Raw genomic sequence first — 13,169 nt, 5'->3', positions numbered from 1 at the left:
TGAAAATGTAAAAAGGACAGATTTGAGTAATTGCATCAGATATTAAATCTTGAAAATTCCAAAGATGCAGGCACACAATCCCCTTAATATTAAATGTGTTAGCTACTGTGGTGTGATGAAGGTACAGAACCAGTGCTGTGACAGTCTGTGACAACATCTCATGTAGAAATAAAAAAGAACTCATTTTAGGAAGACAGAGCAGACAAAACATCATGTTTTGTCTCATTATGGTGATAAAAATAAATAAGACAGGTTCCAAGCTCCCTCACTCCATCCCTCTCAGGGGCTTTTCAACACACATGAACTATATATAGGGGGCATTCTTCCCAGCTGTGTACAGAATGCAACGCAGATGTCCCCCCTTCTACAATTCCCTGGCCATTACTGAATCTACAAAATGGAAAGTGACTGTGTACCTGAGAGAAGAGACCTACATAAAGATATGCTTCCATGGTGTTGGGTTAATGAAAACTTTTCTCAAAAGTGCTTTTAAATATTCAGATGCATCCTCAAGTGTAGCATCTTGAAAACCCATAAATACATGATGTAACAATGTATAAATTAACTAAGTTATTTCTTTGTTTACAAATGTTAGTGACCAAAGTCTGTTATTTCCATTACTTTCTGAAGGTCAATTTCTAACACAGATGCAGGATTGTTGAGGTTGAAGCTGGTCACGACCTCGGGGTGGATGAGCCCCAAGCAACCCACAGGGGACCCATTCACTACCACCGTTGCACCGAAGCCGGGGAAGAAACTTGGGTCTGCAACAACAAGGTAAGCCATTTTATACATTTTTGTTAGGTGGACGTAGATAGGTAGGAATGTTTCATGCAGAGACTGTCACGTGTAAGCATGACGTTTTTGTTGTGACATTCCTTATTCTGAAGACTGTACTGTACCAACAGTATTATAGGAGTTGTGTATCAGGGGAGTCCCTTTGTGTTCTTAGGAGATTTCTTTTGTAATCTCATTATTTTCTTATATTTATTATTGTTTTAATGTATAGTTTGAATATTCATTATCTAAATGTAAAAGAGGAAAAGATACATATACAAAGCAATGTGATAGCTACAAAGGAAATACTTTGTTGAATATCAATGCCAAAGTATTAAGGAAAACCATAAGTGGAAGAAAGCAAATAACAGAGAAATAACATAACTAGTAAGGAACACAATTAATTATGAACAAGTAGAGGTTGCATAATTCATTCAGTTTCAAACTCAACAGTGACAAGCAAACTTCAAGAAAATATAAAGCAACAAAACCGTAAATGCACAAGATGAAATTCTACATGAAAATAACAAAATGAATATTAACTTCCTCCATGAAAGCAATAGACACTCACAGTCTTTCCCCTCCAAGTAGTATCCCTTGGTGGAGCCATCCTCTGTGAATGGCACCTTGAGAGCCACCATAATGTTGTCCAGCAGGCCCTGAACCACCTCCATGCCAGCCTTCACATTGTAGTTGATGGCACACAGGTGGCGCTTGTTGCGAGCTCCCGTCCCCCGGGTGGCGATGGGGCAGCTGTCCTTCACCACCACATCAGCAACCTGGGACAACCATGCCTTAGTCATTCCAGTTCAGAGAAGTGTGGGCACACATACTGATGCTACAAATATACAGGTACCAATATACAACCATCCTGTGATAACCATACCTTAGTAATTCCAGTTCAGTGGGGAAAGTGAGGATCTGTCTACTGATGTTGCAAATTTACTGTTACTAATACACCATTCCTCAGCAACTCAGATTCAAATCAAGGTGTCAGTACATACTAATGCTACAAATCTACACTGTCACCTATATATCAGCAACCAGTGACAACCAGTTCAAGTGGAAAAATGTGAGTATATGTACTGATGCTGCAAGTCTAGTTATCAACACATCAGCACACAATGACAACTATTCCTCAGTAGTCCCAGTTTAAAAGGGAAGTGTGGATACATACTCTAATGCTACAAATCTATACCATTACCAACACATCAGCATCCTGTATACCAGCATTACCTCAAACATGCGGAGGGGCAGCGAGACATGCTTGTTGGCAGCCACAGTCTTGAGGATGCCCGGCAGGAGGCTGATGCGTAGCGCCTCAAAGTCCATTGTCTTTGGGTTGCCAATCTTCACCCACGGCTCCTTGTCCAGGTTGATTTTCATCTTCTCTCCCATGTCCGACTGGAAACACATGCATGGAAACAGAAGAATTTAGTCTCTGTAGGGTTCTTCTATCAGGAATGGTTATTAATTACAATAACCAGACTTGTCATGTACTGTAATTCAACTGGATATAAAGAAATGCTGCCATAAAACAGGGGAAGTAGAGGAGAGAGAGAGAGAGAGAGAGAGAGAGAGAGAGAGAGAGAGAGAGAGAGAGAGAGAGAGAGAGAGAGAGAGAGAGAGAGAGAGAGAGAGAGAGAGAGAGAGAGAGAGAGAGAGAGAGAGAGAGAAAACTACATCATATAAGACCATCTCTTTCCACCAGTCAGATATCTAAATGGACAGTAAATTCTACATAAAATTTACATAAAAAGTATATAAAGATCAATACAACCTGAGCCATTCTTGAGGCACACATTACCTTGGAGCAGAGAGAGAATGTGGCAACCTCGATGTAGTTATTCTGGGAGAGCAGCAACCTCATCTTGTCACTGAGGTAATTGAGCTCAAACTCCTGGCCAATGGTGCTAGTGGAGGGCAGGTGCATGTCTTCTCTCAGGCGGTCATAGCCATAAGCCACGGCAAAGTCCTCCGCTACGTCACATGCATGTAAGACGTCATACCTACAAACAATGGCACAGGTTTCAGAATGTGAGTAAGGGAAGCCGCAAACAGCAATCAGGTCTGCATGTGGTTGTCCCTGTATAGTGTTTTGCATCTTATCCCACTACTTAAGCAAGCTCTAATGGAAGTTATTGGTATTTTCTGGGATGCTGCAATATGAGCAGAAATAACAGAAGCTACAAGAAGCCATCAGTCTCAAATGTGGTAGTCTCTTTATGAAACATGCCTGTCTAGTTCCATCTGTCATCCTCATCCATAAATGTATACCTAATCTTCTTTTAAAGTTCCTTAATGATTCATTATTAACAGCGTGATTACACAATCTGTTCCATTTGTCTACTACTCTATTTGAGAGCCAATTCCTTCCTATCTCTTTTTTTATATCTTGAGCCTAATACCTATTTCTTGTCTTATCCTGATTACTAATCCTGAGAATTTCATTTTTATCATCTTTGTCATATCCTCTATACCACTTAAAGACCTTTACCACATCAGTTTCTACACCTCTATAAGGAATGTAAATCTGGAAGCTTTAATCTTTTTGTAGGGAATACTTTCATCCCTTGTATCTTTTTAGTCATTCTCCTTTGTACTGATTCTAACAGATTTATAGCCTTCCTGTAATATGGGGACAAGAACTCCAATGCAATCTAGATGAGGTTACAATCCTCCATGGGCTTTCCCTTAACTATTGCATGAAAAGTTATTAAGTAATATGTCTGTAATAAGAAGTTCTAAAAAAATCAAAGGGCAATGAACCTTTGATTTTCTGAAATGCAGAGTATAAGGGAAAAAGAATGTTGGAGATGACCCCATCAGGCAGGGGGAAGACAAAAAGCAAAGAGAAGGTTTATGAATGCACTGAAGGAATATACATGAGAGAGAGAGAGAGAGAGAGAGAGAGAGAGAGAGAGAGAGAGAGAGAGAGAGAGAGAGAGAGAGAGAGAGAGAGAGAGAGAGAGAGAGAGAGAGAGAGAGAGAGAGAGAGAGAGAGAGAGAGAGAGAGAGAGAGAGAGAGAGAGAGAGAGAGAGAGAGAGAGAGAGAGAGAGAGAGAGAGAGAGAGAGAGAGAGAGAGAGAGAGAGAGAGAGAGAGAGAGAGAATCAACAACCTGGCATGCAGACACTCAGACCTCAGCCATAAGAATGCAAACCAAAGAAGGTGGAGGGACATGATTGCCCAAGTCACATGACATGGCACTTTGGTAAATCTCACAGGAAGGAAGGGCTCACCTTGTGGGAGGAACCTCAACCATCAGGGTGTCTGGTCCGGTGGGTTTGGCAGACAGACTCATGGACTGGAGGAGCTTCGCCATGCTCTCCGCACTCTCCTCCACTCCCGTCAGCACGTTGCAGTACGACACAGACGTCTCCTGCTGCCGGTACTGTAGAGTGGGGTACTGGATCTTCTCTCCATCTGGGTATTCAACCTGAAATGTGTATTGCTAATCTATACAAGAGCCATTCCAATGCAGTTTTCTTCAGTCAATATTAATAATGATGCTTCCAATATAGAAATATATGTACACTGTTGGTTGTTCTCAAGCAAGGAAAACTACATTAAATTATGGCTCCAAACATGTATTGCAGGTTTATATGAGAGCCATTTCAGTGCAATTTTCTTGGGTCATCATTAATAATGATGCTTCCAATAAATAAACATACATAGCTGTTTATTTTCAGACAAAGAAAATTACATTGACTTATAACTCCAATATTTTACCATGCATCTTAAGAACACACAAAGAAGAAATAGTGAATGCTAAGAATCTGCTGAATTAACAGTAAAACTAGATAAACACAGACAATGAGACAGGACAGGACAAATCTTTTCCTCTATCTAACAACTAGATAAATACTGTCTCTATCTTTATACCAGGCCAGCAATACCACACAGGGTGGTCCAGACAAGGCACCACACACTCACATACACATCATTCATACTCTTAACCCTGTTGATCCCTGGTGGAAAGGGAAAAACTGTCAAAACAACAAAGTAAGAGAGCCTCTCATTACCTGATGACTTCCACAGGTACCAAATTATATATAGCCTTGCAATGTATGTTACAATAAAACCCTACTCTTACATGACACACATCTCAATTATAAATTCTCCTTCACAAAGTCAAGTGCTAACACAAATATTCACAGTATCTACACTAGAAATTCTCCTTCATAGAGTCAAATGCTAACACAAATATTCAAGGCAGGTCCTGTTGGTGGATAGAAACAAAGAGCTCACCTGCACAGCCTCTGCAGTGAAGGGTTTCTCACAGTAGCCTGAGAACATGCAGATGAGGGTGTCCAGCACAATCTGTGCCTTGTGTCGGTCGGTGGCAGTGCACTCAATGAAGACATTGCGAGTGTTGAGGGTGATCTTGGAATGGTTGCCGTTGATGATGGGAGGCAGGGACAGCACCACGCCCTTCTGGTCCAGGATCACTGGGTACACCGGCTTGTCCTACACCAAGTCAACACTAAGTATATTCTCATCCTTTTCACTCTGGGCAAAGTCATCTATATACCAGACCAGCAATCCCACATGGGGTGGCCCACACAGACCACCACACACTCATACACTTAACAGTCACACTCTTAATTATATTCTCTAAATTTCAGGTAAGCATTTTCATATTTAAATGCCAGTTTTCAATTTCATGAAAAAATGTTGATGTTATGGAATATTAAAAGCACAAGAAAATAATTCAAATGTTTCACTATCACACTAAAAGTTCCTGATACTACTCACATTAACTATTGCAATTCTATTTGTATTAACTTCAAATAAATTATGAAGTATTTAGTAACAGATTCTTAATTAGTAGTGAGAGAAATGATCTACAAGTATATATATTCCTTTATCAAATTTCTGATAAAAGTAATAAGTATAAAACACTGCAATATTTCCATTGGATCAGTTTTGTTGCTGAAATCACAAGACACAAGTGAAAATATAGTTTGTTGATTAGAAGATGTACTTTATTATAAAAGTTGTTAAAAAGTGAGAGGCATCAAGTAGCTACATTACTTAATTTTAACCAATCTACACCAACAACACAAACCTGAGGACTTGCTGTGCCATGAGCTACAGTAAAAAAATTGAAGGTGTAAAAAAATAGTAATAATAATTTTTACTTGATCAAACTTGTGGCTGAGCTTACAAGTTTCAAGATAGTCTGTGTAACAAGAGTTATAATAGAGTTAGATCTTTAAAAAATAACTCTTCAGTTAATCTTGTTTGAGTTTATAATAAATTTGAAAACATACTTTTGTCGCAATCACAAGGACTGAAGGTTATATCACCATACCTTGGCAACATACCCATCCAAAACCATGCATGTGGTATGCATTAGGAGTACTGTACTTATCACTATTAACCCTTTCACTATGGTATGCAATAATTCACAGCACTATGAACAATGTATGAAATCTTCATAAGCATTAGAAGAAAGGCATGAAAAGAATACATTTTGCAATTTGTAGCCAGTATAATGCTTGAAGGTGGCTGTAGAACAAGAAGAAATGTCCAAGAAAGGTTAGTGATTAAAGGCAAATTTACCAAATAGCAGTAAATGAGTTAATACTATAATTATACAGGCAGCACACCAGATGCATGGGGTTTGGACAGACAGCTGGTGGGTAGCATGACAGTACAATGATGCAATCTTCAGTCAGTCTTCAACTTGTGCAAACTCAAGCCACATTAAATGGATGTTTGTTATGCATTTCATGCTTTATTAGAACTTTATCTTTAAACTTGTGAACTCAGCCATAAGACTGATCTATTGGAAATAATACTCTTTTTCTTACATCCATCATTTTTATCAAAACTCAAAGCACTGCAAATTTTCCAGGCTTGTCTTGTAAGCTCAGAAGAATGAAGAAGCATTTTGATGTCTCTCACTCTCCTAGAACTCTCATAATAACATATCCTTAACCCAATATGCTATGCCTTCATGGTTGTCTTGTAATTTCAGCAACAAAAGTTATCAGGATTGATCAGATAGAAGTAATGAAGCTTTTAAAGTATATAGTTTTTTTTACAATTACAATGCTGTGTAGGGGAAACCTTACCTTGATGATTGGCACAAACTCCCTGAGGTGAAGGTCCTGCGTGTACTTTTCCAGCAGCACATCAGACCGGAACACTTCAGTCTGGTTGAGGGGCACGAACGAGATCTCCTTTGGGGGTTGTGCATCATAAATGAATGGGCCGGTGATGGTGTCCAGGTCATGAGTGCCTGTGAGATAGAAGGAAAAGAGAAATTGTTATCTGCTCTAATTAACTGGTGAAACAGAAATAGCTGCAAGTTTTCTTTATACATTAAGCATTTATTCATATCTTGGTTTCTAACTTCACACAAAAGTAATCAGTATTATACACACAGGGAAAAATAATAATCAAACAAAAACAAAAGTAATCAGTATTATACACACAGAGAAAAATAATAATCAAACAGAAAATAACCACCTTTAGACACAAGGGCAAATAATATAGGTACTAAATAAATAGAAAAGATCAACCATTAGACACTTTGAGAGATAATAAACTAAATAAGAATAGAAATATCAACTCTAAGACAGTAAGAAAGATAACAAACTAAATACATAGAAAGAAATCAGCTTTTGGATACTTGGAAAATAATAAACTAGATTAACTGAAATTAATCAGCTTTTAAATATGAAAAAATAATAAATCATATAAGTATAGAAAGTAAGATTTTAAACAAACAAAATAATAATAAAAAACTTTCAGACACTGATGAAAATAATACCCTAAATAAATAGAAAATATGAACTTACAGACTTGGAAAAAAAACTAACCCCCCCAAAAAAAAACAGCTTATAGACACTGGAAAAAAAATAACAAGCTAAAATAGAGAAGGAAGATTTTCAAACAGAGAAAAAGAATAAACCATCACTGAAAAGACAGTAAACTAACTAAATACTTAGTTTCAGATCATGGGGAGAAAAAAAATCAGCTTTTTAGACAATGGAAAAAAATAAACTAGATAAAAAACTAAGACAATGCCAAGAACAAACTAAATAAATGGAAAAATCAGCTTTTGTAACAAAAAAAAGTTTTAAACTAACTACATTCATATAAATATACATATAGAATACTCTTTCATACACTATAATACTCTTTCATACACTATAAAAAAAATCTGTTTTTTAAATGCTTAAAAAAAAAAAAAAAAAAAAAAAAAAAAAAAATATATATATATATATATATATATATATATATATATATATATATATATATATATATATATATATATATATATATATATATATATATATATATATATATATATATATATATATATATATATATATATATATATATATATATATATATATATATATATATATATATATATATATATATATATATATATAAACTTTGGACAATACCAAGAACAATAAACTAAATAAGGAGAAAAAAATCACCTTTTATAAAAGCCAAAAATAAATCAAATAATAATAATAAAAAATTAGCAATTAAAACAAACTAAATTTAAATATAAATATAAAAAGATTCAGCCTTTGAAACACTGAGAAAAACGACAAACCTGAACAGCAATGCCCAACACCTGAGGTACAGTGGCTCCCAAAACTCTCTTTCTTTAAAGTGTGGTGCAAACTGTGGCATAATGAACAACATAAAGCCAGTTGCCTGATCAGGTGTCGCTTTGGTAAGGTTAGTATGCATGGCTTTACATGATGCTAATATGCTGATCAAATTCCCAGGTCATAATATACAGCACCCATCCCTAGTGTGCAGGGCTGCCAATTGTTGCCACCATAATTACCAAATGTGTCAAACAATATCATCCGTTGTGTCGGGTAGTTTAGGGAGCCACTGTACAATACAAGCCACAGTGCTCACCGATGGCCACCAATGTTCGCTTCCTAGCAATATTGTGGTGCAGCTTGTCCTGCAGGTCAATGAAGGAGTCATACATGGCCTGGGTGAACTTGATGTTACGCAGGACAGCACCGACGACGTACGGCCGCACCTGTGTGTCAATTATGCTTACCATTATGAAGAGTTGTGTTGTGCTGTGTTTCTTTGCTTTCTTTTTTTTTTTTTCAATTTTTCTTTAGGTTAATGAAGAATTATGTCACTGCTTTCCTTTTCATTTTCTATATTCAATGAAAAATTCTTATTTTTTTTTACTTTAATGAAGAACTCTGTTGCTGTTTTCCTTTGCTTTTATGAAGAATTATGGTACCATCATTCTTTTTTTATGAAGAATTCTATTATTACTGCTTTTTCCTTGTTTTCATAAAAAAAAAAGAAAAAATTGATCACTATTTGTAAATTTTAAGTCTTTGAAGAAATTTTGACACTAAATCTATTTACATTTATAAATAATTCCAACAAAACCTATATTCATATTTGAGAAAATGAACAATATGATGTTTCAGCATTGGACAGAAATTTTTTATACAGGTCCAGACCTGTGTTAAAAATCTTGAAAAAAATTTCTACATAAAACCTTTTTACCTAATAATTGGGATATGTTCTTTACTTAAAAAGAACCTTCATACATATGTAAAATAGTCTTTTGAGTTTTTAGAGGTATGGTATGGATAATAATTATATTTCACTTTTTTAAAAAATTAAGACATGTAAAAAACACACACTTTTTCAAATGATATATACTTTTTATATCAATATTCTTCTGTTTTTCATGATTTAATCACCTGTAACCTTAGATGAAAAATTTTTATCGCAAAAACTCTGTACAGGGGCCTTATTCACCCATGTATGGGGGGTTCCACTCAAACTGCTCTTTTAGATAGAGCGAAATCAAAAGCTTTTTGTCTGATCAACTACTCTTCTCTAGCTGACAGTCTTCAGCCTCTTTCTCATCACCACAATGTTGCATCTCTTGCTATCTTCTACCATATTTTCACACTAACTGCTCTTCTGATTTTGCTAACTGCATGTCTCCCCTCCTCCCATGGCCCTGCTGCACAAAACTTTCTTCTTTTTCTCATCCCTATTCTGTCCACCTCACTAATGCAAGAGTTAAACAGTATTCTTAATCATTCATCCCTTTCTCTGGTAAACTGTGGAACTCCCTGCCTGCTTTTGTATTTCCTCCTTCCTATGAAATGAACTCTTTCAAGAAGGTTTCAAGACACTTATCCTTCAATTTTCGATGATTCTCTTGATATCTCTTTTGGTGCTGGTACCTCAGTGGGATTTTTTTTTCCTCTTTATTGTCTCCCTTGGCCAGTGACTTACTTAAAAAAAAAAAGAAGAAAAAAAAATGTGGTTCTAGAAAGGACTCCATAATTACAAAACTTGAAGATCCTACTCTTGTGTGAAGTGGCACATAACAATGAGAGGCAGTGAGCAGTTTTCACCTGAGCAACAGCTGGCTTGACAATCAGCTTGTACTGGGCTGGGTCCTTGGCTGGCAGCACCTGGAACTTGGGGAGGGTCTCCAGGCCCAAGAAGACTCGAAGAGTGCGTGCGATGCCCTCGATGCACAGCAGGTCATAGCGATTGGCACCGATCTCTATCTTGTAGGTCATCCCCTTGTCTGGGTCATCTACTATGTCATCAATCTCCAGTCCAAACTTGAAGCATAAGTCATCAAATTCTTCATCACCTGTGAAAAAAAAAGTACAAAATTGTTTTGCTATTTAGTTTCCCTTGAAAGCTTTTGGTCAAGTGTTAGAAGAATAACTGGATAATCTGTAGGCTTGAAAAGTTAAATGATTTCTGGTGAGCACTGCGGTACAAAAAGGAAATGTATGAGAATGACTATACCAAAACTTATGTGCAGCCAGGCTTTGGGGGAAGGATCAGAGTACATGACATGAGTCCCTTCAGGAATGCTAGCAGTGTGAGAAAGGATGGTGAACGTAATGGAAGTGTGAACTTGACATGGATCTGGCATGTCAAGTAAAGGTGAATTTATAAAATGAATGATTGCCATATATCATTGATTTTAATTGTGCATATACATTGACATGAAAAAACTAGAACACCAATCATTACAAAACAATCATGGTCCAAAAAAGAAGCAAAATACTGCAAGAACAATTCATAAAACAATAATATGGTAAATTTGCAGTTTCAACCAATACTCTCACCCTCAAACCCCCCTCACCCCTCAAATCTACTGGACCCTCCCCATCAGGTAAAGTAACCTAACCTAACATTTTGTAACCTCCTAACTGGGAGGGCTTTCCCTCCCACCATATACACCCCCCATAAGGTAAACTTATAGTTAATTTCTAGCAGGGTAAAATCAGCCTAGAAATGCTCCAAACAATGAGATGCAGACCCAGTGAAGGGCTACAAAATTAATAATACTAAAACTGAAAGTGAGTAAGTGGCACTATACACATTGTTATGGCACCAGCCTCCACAAGTGCACCTGTATGTGCGGCACACACACACCCTTGGCAGCAGGGCACGCACCAACCGTGAGGCGAGGCATGGTACGGCCTGCATTGAAACCAGGGCCCCTAAATGCAGAGCTGACCTCTATGGTAGTGAACACTGAGCTCTGTGCCCCACCATCAACTATCCAGGCAGCAGACAGGCCACCCGTCAGCAGGCAGCTGTCACCCTGGCCAGGCCTTGCGTCACCCACACCTGCCTGGCACATGAGTATTTGTCATGCTTGGTGTACGTGCAATTCGTGACAGCTTACTGTATTCCCGTCCTATGGCCTTGAACAGCGCCGCCCTGTTGACAGACACAGTGGGCATGGTGATGAGGTGCCGTGAGTGCCGTGCCGCTGCCGCGTGCTTCTGCTGCTGCTGTGTTGTTGTCTGTCAGCTGGCGGGACTGTCTCAGTCTGGGTACTGCTCAGTGCTCACTGCTTATCATTTCATCCACTCCCATAGTAACATTATGAATATGATGGTAACATAGTATGAAATATGATGTGATAATCTGTAGACTCGAAAACGTAAATTATTTACCTGAATATTTTTTGTGTGTGTCCAGTCGTGTATTTACATAGTATTTACAGCATATAGATAATGGAAGATATATTAAACATTAATTTTCATAAGATATGTATGATTTACAGAAATATGTGATATTTGAGACTGCATATCATGGGAGGAGTGGGAGTAGCAGGAAAATTTTCCCCCCTAACTGAAATTCTCCTTGGGAACATTAGCCTAAGCTTGATTTCCTCCTCGGGAATAACAGCCCGAGCTGTTTTTCTCGCGGGGCAATTCCAGATCTAGGATATTTTCTCCCTCTTGGCGATTTTCCTCCTACATAGAAAATAATATTTTACGAAATTACATAATCAAAGGAAAGTTTAACAAAATTATATGACATGGTATACTCACCAATAGTATTGTTGTGCACGCCCCTTCCGGCCTTCAGGCACCTTCAGGTACAGTACACACTTACTATTGCAGCAGCCCAAGGCGGTCAGCACACACAACAGGAATCCACCACTGCCGTCGTGTTCGGGTTCGTTTGGCTAGTGGGGGCGAAGCGCGCACATACCGCACCTGTCCGAACTCAACAGATTACTGATTACTCATGTCTTTATTGCTAGCACAGTACCACGCTACAGTACAAGTAAGGGTCGCACCACCGGCCCTCACAGTCTCACCCAGCAAAGCGTCTCTATCGCTGGGTATCGCGTCCCACCTAACTGAACAGCGGCAGGCGTAAAGCACACTACTGGGTCACAGCCCGTATATAGCGTCGCCCGCGCTGTAACAGACCAAACAGATGTCTCTCTCACACACACACACACACACCTCAGTGTCAAGTACTCACTGTATATGTCTGCAGGAGCACACAAATCTCACACCATGCCCCAGGGCGCAGTCGCCTCGTGGCAGCGGCAGGCGACTAGCGTCGTAGCGTCATACAAGGGGAGCGCGCTGCAGGCTGTCGGCACAGGTGTTGCGTAGGCGGAAAACGGGCGCTCTCCTCTTGTCTTCACTTGTATATGGCGTCGTAGTGTGGCGTAGGTGGGAAACAGGCGCTCTCTCTCCTTCTCTTGGCTTCACTTCTATCTATCAACAATCTCACACATTCTCCCATTCACTAGCATATAATCAATCGCAGACTCCTGATTCCTAGCACACCAAGTCACTCGTCCTTCTGCCAGTCTCATTTAGGTTTTCCACATCCATCTCATTCACAAAATCATCAAGCATCTCAGCATTCTTATTCATTTGCTCATCTAAAATACCTATATGTGCATTCACGTCTCCCATAATCATCACTCTCTCCAGCAAATTCTCTTACAATCTTCAATATACAATATTTCCTACTATTCTCTCTCGCTGCTCGCACACCCTCAACTGTCATGTGCACCACACTCACCACCAATCTTTCACACTTCCCATGTTCACCTGTGCACTCTACCTTTAC

The 13,169-nt window shown here is 38.5% G+C and overlaps 1 protein-coding gene across 1 annotated transcript; it reads right to left on the bottom strand.

The window, feature by feature from the left end:
• Positions 1–472: 472 nt before the first annotated feature.
• LOC135090027 (phenylalanine--tRNA ligase beta subunit-like) lies at positions 473–11,627 on the bottom strand. Its single transcript, XM_063986256.1, has 10 exons — positions 11,470–11,627; positions 10,169–10,416; positions 8,679–8,808; positions 6,860–7,026; positions 5,028–5,246; positions 4,019–4,215; positions 2,585–2,786; positions 2,014–2,181; positions 1,349–1,556; positions 473–764 (listed from the first exon to the last, which is right to left on the bottom strand). The coding sequence occupies exons 1-10, from the start codon at positions 11,525–11,527 to the stop codon at positions 592–594; spliced, it is 1,770 nt and encodes a 589-aa protein (XP_063842326.1). The 5' UTR covers positions 11,528–11,627; the 3' UTR covers positions 473–591.
• Positions 11,628–13,169: the final 1,542 nt, after the last annotated feature.

This window comes from Scylla paramamosain, chromosome 34 (assembly GCF_035594125.1).
Source record: "Scylla paramamosain isolate STU-SP2022 chromosome 34, ASM3559412v1, whole genome shotgun sequence".
NCBI lineage: Eukaryota > Metazoa > Arthropoda > Malacostraca > Decapoda > Portunidae > Scylla > Scylla paramamosain.
This window is presented reverse-complemented; position numbering and strand designations above follow the sequence as displayed.